The sequence below is a fragment of the Rhipicephalus sanguineus genome, chromosome 8 (genome assembly GCF_013339695.2).
Source record: "Rhipicephalus sanguineus isolate Rsan-2018 chromosome 8, BIME_Rsan_1.4, whole genome shotgun sequence".
Classification (NCBI taxonomy): domain Eukaryota; kingdom Metazoa; phylum Arthropoda; class Arachnida; order Ixodida; family Ixodidae; genus Rhipicephalus; species Rhipicephalus sanguineus.
The window spans coordinates 131,118,980-131,125,526 of NC_051183.1; the positions used below are offsets into that span (position 1 = coordinate 131,118,980).

At 49.5% G+C, this 6,547-nt stretch overlaps 1 protein-coding gene across 1 annotated transcript; it reads right to left on the reverse strand.

Moving 5' to 3' along the window:
* Positions 1-3,576: 3,576 nt before the first annotated feature.
* LOC119403515 (uncharacterized) lies at positions 3,577-4,929 on the reverse strand. Its single transcript, XM_037670446.1, has 2 exons — positions 4,922-4,929; positions 3,577-4,576 (listed from the first exon to the last, which is right to left on the reverse strand). Exons 1-2 carry the CDS (start codon positions 4,927-4,929, stop codon positions 3,577-3,579), a joined length of 1,008 nt encoding a protein of 335 aa, XP_037526374.1.
* Between the last annotated feature and the right edge of the window lie 1,618 nt (positions 4,930-6,547).

The following is a 6,547-nucleotide window of genomic DNA, read 5'->3' on the forward strand; positions in this document are numbered from 1 at the left end:
TGCCTACAGGGAGCAGAATTCTTCTCTTCCTTAGATCTGCGCTCTGGATACTGGCAGGTACCCATGGCGGAGGCCGATCGCGAAAAAACAGCTTTCGTCACGCCCGACGGGCTCTACGAATTCACGGTCATGCCTTTTGGCCTGTGCAACGCGCCAGCTACATTCGAGCGAATGATGGACACGATCCTTCGAGGCCTCAAGTGGAATATTTGCCTTTGTTACTTAGACGGCATTGTCGTCTTTTCAACCGATTTTTCGACCCATTTAACCCGCCTCGAGCAAGTTCTCGCTTGCCTCTCCGCCGCTCTACTGCAACTGAACTTGAAGAAGTGCCACTTCGCCGCTCGAAAGCTTACGATCCTAGGCCACGTGGTTTCGAAGGACGGCATTCTCCCTGACCCAGCCAAACTTACAGCCGTTTCAGCGTTTCCCAAACCGACTACCATGAAACAGATCCGAAGCTTCATTGGTCTTTGTTCTTATTTCCGGCGCTTCGTTCGCAATTTCGCGACCATCATCGCTCCTTTGACCAAGCTCCTCGCCGGCTCTAGTGATCTTTCGGCATGGTCTCCCCCTTGTGACGATGCTTTCAACGAACTGCGCCGCCTCCTGACGTCGCCGCCCATTCTGCGACACTATGACCCATCTGCACCCACGGAGATCCACACAGACGCTAGCGGTGTCGGGCTGGGCGCTATTCTTGCGCAGCGGAAAGACGGCTTCCAAGAGTACGTCGTTGCCTACGCAAGCCGAACTCTTAGTAAAGCCGAAAGCAACTATTCGGTCACCGAAAAAGAGTGCCTCGCCATTATTTGGGCGATAGACAAATTTCGGCCTTTTGTGTATGGACGCCCTTTTGACATCGTAACTGATCACCACGCCCTTTGCTGGTTGTCGTCACTAAAGGATCCAAGTGGTCGGCCCGCCCGATGGGCGTTATGCCTACAAGAGTACGATATCCGCGTGGTGTATCGCTCCGGCCGCAAACATTCGGACGCAGATGCCCTCTCCCGTTCGCCCCTTTCTTCTGACCCTGCCTGCTGCACAAGTCCTCTCTGTGATACCTCTGCCCTCACCATCGCCGACATGCCATCCGAGCAGCGCAAGGACCCGTGGCTTGCATCCATTCCGGACATCCTGGCTGGTCGGACCGCTTCTCCCTCTACTCGCACGTTGCGTCGTCAAGTCGAGCACTTCACCACTCGCGATGACGTGCTTTACCGACGAAACTACACACCCGGTGGCCGTCAGTGGCTACTCGTAATTCCACGTCACCTGCGGTCCGAAATTTGTTCCACGTTCCATGACGACCCCCAATGTGGCCACGCAGGTTTCCTAAAGACGTATTCTCGGATCAGGCTCCGATATTACTGGCGTGGTATGTACCCTTTTATTCAACAGTACGTTCGGGCTTGTTCCACATGCCAGAGACGTAAGACTCCACCTCAACACGCCGGCGGTACCTTAATACCTTTGCCGTGCCCCTCCCGGCCGATCGACCGCGTCGGCCTCGACATCTACGGTCCCCTTCCGAGCACTGCAGACGGTAACCGTTGGATCATCGTTGCCGTCGACCACCTCACGCGGTACGCCGAAACTTCACCTCTTCCTTCATCTACAGCAAAAGACGTTGCCAGTTTCATTCTGCACAATCTCGTCCTTCGTCATGGAGCACCTCGACAGTTGCTAAGTGATCGTGGTCGCGTGTTCCTCTCCGACGTCATCACAGCATTGCTGCGTGAGTGCCGCGTCGTCCACCGTACCACAAGCGCCTATCATCCTCAAACCAATGGAATGACAGAACGCTTCAACCGCACCCTTGGTGACATGCTGTCTATGTACATCTCGTCAGACCACTCAAATTGGGACCGAGTACTACCGTTTATTACGTTCGCCTATAACACCGCCATTCAAAGCACTACTGGGTTCTCCCCTTTTTTTCTCCTGTACGGACGTGAACCTTCCTGCACTATGGACGCCATTCTTTTGTACAGACCTGACGCCTCCGAGTCCACGACTCTGTCCCAAGCCGCTACATACGCCGAAGAGTGCCGCCAACTGGCACGGTCATTCACTTCACAAGACCAAGGGCGCCAGAAGCACCACCACGACGCATCCACTAACGCTCCTTCCTACGATCCAGGCTCGCTCGTCTGGCTGCGTGTCCCTTCTGCTACTCCTGGCCTTTCCACCAAGTTGGTCCCCAAGTACCACGACCCATATCGTATACTCCAAAAAACATCACCGGTGAACTACCTCATCGAGCCAATGGAACCATCTTCTGACCATCGTCGCCGTGGCCAGGAAATTGTCCACGTGTCCAGACTCAAGCAGTGCTACGACCCTCCCGTGTTTACTGGCCCCAAGGTCGCCAGGATGGCTCCTTATTTCGCGGGGAATAATTGTACTGAATGTGAATGACAGACGCTCCGCTGTTACGGAAGACGACGACGACGATCGGTGGCCCCGTGGTTGTCGCTCGCGCACGCGCTCGCCAGTAGCCAGACCTGCCTGATAAAGAGCCTTTAGCAAAGCAACGTCTGACCCTTTCTTGACGTACAACATCCCTATTTTAGCGCAATTGTTTTCCATATGTTGTATTGCTAGATGTGAGCAGTTTCGACAATGCATTTGCTTTATGAGCACCATGCTGCTGTGCATCTCTTGTTCAATGCATAACTGATTGTTTTCTATATGTTGCATTGCCGAATGTTAGCAGTTTTTGAAAAAGCATTTGTTTTCTGAGCACAAGGCTACTGTTCATTTCTGTTTCAGAACATTATTGTAGTTGACATTTCTTTTTTTTTACTATAATAGTTCTTTATGAGTTACGTTGCTGCATGTGAGTAGTTTTTGACATGGATTTGCTCCTTGAGCACAATGCTATTCTTCATTTTTTTCTTAATTTCTTGGGCTATGCTACGCACAGTGCAGGTTTTGAGCTGGTAAATCTGTGTGAACTGCTAATTTAACAAATTTACCATGTTTTTGTACAGTGCCCCGGAAGGCATGCATGTACTTTAGTTTTTTTTTTTCTTGTTCACTGTTTAAGTATTCCAAGAGTGCAGGAGAAAAACATGTGGGCCAGTCCTAAGCCTGGAGAAAGGGGAGGATTAGTGTCAGGTGCAGCAGTCAACCGTTGAACCGCCAGCCTGATACATATTGCTAAATAGCATCGTGCACAAATTATGCATGATGCCAGATGTATGCGCATACAGATTTAAGACTGAAGGTACCTTAAACTATGCACGCAGGTGCATGCACCATTAAGAGAACAAGAGGGTATTGATAATATAAGACAGAATGAATGATGGCACATGCTTTCGCCACATTCGATTGCATTGGATATGACTACCATTGGGCTGTGGGGTGGAGGGGTTCAGCTGAGGAAAAAGCGCCATTTTTTGCAGCCCTTGTTGGGAGTATGACACAGCGTCATTAGTAGTGAGTAGAACGGTAATAAAAGAGGAGGGTAAACTCAAGAGGAATGCCATAGTGGCTTGGCCTGAAATTTAGACCACCTGAGGTTTCTATTGTGTACTGACACCACAAAGTAGGCAGGCCTCCAGTATTTGCCTACATCGAAATGTGCCAGTTGGCTTCGGCGCTCCCTGCAGTTGGTTCCGTCTGGTTGTGGCGGCACTCTCGGCAGTTGGCTCTGGCGCTCTCTGCAGTTGGTTCCGTCCGGTTGTGGCGGCACTCTCGGCAGTTGGCTTCGGCGCTCTCTGCAGTTGGTTCCGTCCGGTTGTGGCGGCACTCTCGGCAGTTGGCTTCGGCGCTCTCTGCAGTTGGTTCCGTCCGGTTGTGGCGGCACTCTCGGCAGTTGGCTTCGGCGCTCTCTGCAGTCGGTTCCGTCCGGTTGTGGCGGCACTCTCGGCAGTTGGCTCTGGCGCTCTCTGCAGTTGGTTCCGTCCGGTTGTGGCGGCACTCTCGGCAGTTGGCTCTGGCGCTCTCTGCAGTTGGTTCCGTCCGGTTGTGGCGGCACTTTCGGCAGTTGGCTCTGGCGCTCTCTGCAGCTGGTTCCGTCCGGTTGTGGCGGCACTCTCGGCAGTTGGCTTCGGCGCTCTCTGCAGTTGGTTCCATCCGGTTGTGGCGGCACTCTCGGCAGTTGGCTCTGGCGCTCTCTGCAGTTGGTTCCGTCCGGTTGTGGCGGCACTCTCGGCAGTTGGCTCTGGCGCTCTCTGCAGTTGGTTCCGTCCGGTTGTGGCGGCACTCTCGGCAGTTGGCTTCGGCGCTCTCTGCAGTTGGTTCCGTCCGGTTGTGGCGGCACTCTCGGCAGTGGGCTTCGGCGCTCTCTGCAGTTGGTTCCGTCCGGTTGTGGCGGCACTCTCGGCAGTTGGCTTCGGCGCTCTCTGCAGTTGGTTCCGTCCGGTTGTGGCGGCACTCTCGGCAGTTGGCTTCGGCGCTCTCTGCAGTTGGTTCCGTCCGGTTGTGGCGGCACTCTCGGCAGTTGGCTTCAGCGCTCTCTGCAGTTGGTTCCGTCCGGTTGTGGCGGCACTCTCGGCAGTTGGCTCTGGCGCTCTCCGCAGTTGGTTCCGTCCGGTTGTGGCGGCACTCTCGGCAGTTGGCTCTGGCACTTTCAGCAAAATGCTATGGCCTTGATATTACATCCTGCAACGAACTTTTGAATGCACATGCATACTTCCCATGTGTGATTGAGCCAGCTTTTTAGTCCACATGTAAAAGTTGCAGGAACAATTTGTATATCAACCCATACGATATACAATATCCTATGGGTAATGTGTAAATGTTATTTGCGATTGAATTTTATATATAAACATTGTACTTGCTAAATAAACCACAATATGCAATGTCTGTAACGGATCCTTAACTAGCCATATCGGCTACGGATGTGCATGTTCTCGCAGAATTTTTTGTAAATAATTTCAGTGACATAAAACATTATTAATTCAGTACGTACCGGGGCATGGTGCCTTATGTAACTTCTGAGTAGGGTTGCCACCTTATCACTGAAAAAAAAGGCTTTTTGGGGACGGGGGTGGGAGAATACTTACACAGGTCGTTGAATTCATGCTGAAAAAAAAGACGCCATGTTCAGTATTTCACACGCAATATCATGCACTGTAACACTGTTTACATAATCAAATGTCAACATAATGTGCAGTGATAAAACAAAACAGAGCTAACCAACTATACTGTTCACATAAAAATAAATGTCACGTACTTATATGCCGTCCATATGGGATGTAAGGCCCCAGCAATTACTATTCATACATGTCGTCCACGGCCACGAGCCAGCTCTCGTTCTCAGGTTGAGATCTCCATAGTCTTTCGGAACAGACATTGACGTATACTTTTCGCTGCTTCGAAGGTGGACAATTCCCGCTTGTGATGCAAGCATGTAACCAATGACAACGTTTTTTTCATTCTCGTTAAATTATTGGTATGACTGCTGGGACATTACCTCGAATATTTGTGGGCACAAAATAGAAATTAGTGGAAAATTGCTTGAGAGTCTTTTTGATTAACGAACAACATTTAGTATGTTTGAATTTGATGAGGTTACGCTTATAAATTGCAACAAAAAATAGTGATCTCGATACGATGGCCATAACACCAGCCAGCAATGGCCGGTCTAAGGTATGGACCGGCAACCATCCGTCTCACCGTCTAAAAATCTAGCCGGGCCGGTCTAAAAGCAGGCAGGTGGCAACCATTTTATTGCAGAGCTAAGGACCCCATGGCAATATCTGTGTGCTTCATTTCATTCTACTTAATGTACCTGGTTCTCGAATGAGAACCATGTACATGGTTTTAATCAATGGTTCTTTCATCGAGCTAGGCTAAGTAATTATTTAGCGTTCCTTTTTTTGTAATTTATCAGTGTCATGGTACAAGGCTATTAGTACAGCAGAGATTCGCTCCACCACATGTAACTTATTTTTACATATACCATATCCCACGAATCATGAGGCACCACAGAGTACAAGATCGAAATAAGCAAATTCACTCTTCCTACACTCAGCTTTATTAGTAAAAATCTGTATTCAACATTCTCCAGCCTCCATCTCACAAACTCCTTTAACACTTTAAATGCAGCTAGATCATATTCAGCAAGCAAGTACGAAATTTTATAGCAATGCTCCCACACATTTTCTCGTCTGATGTCACGGTTATTTCGGGTGCAAGTACATGACTCTTTGAAAAGCCTTGTTATTTACTTTTGTAGACTTTGTGCAGTTTCGATCTACATGTTACTGGTGTCCTAATATGTGATATATTTATATGTTATTCAACACCGAAATCATAAAAACATCCAACCATGCAGTCAACTGCCTTTTGTTCTCCTCACTTCTTTCTAATTTGCGCAGTGCTTAAACCACATAAAAAATGCTTCATACATGGGCCTCTGTCTTTATTTCTTCCCAGTCTGGCACTAACATCACAAGTGAACAACTGTGCTGATGTTTTTATTGTGGACATGGTCCCTGTGGGGGAGCCAAAGTGTTAATACTGTAATGGAGCAGATGCACAAACGGGTATGAGCCAGTAGAATAGGACGAGAACGACTGGTGCTGCGATTGCA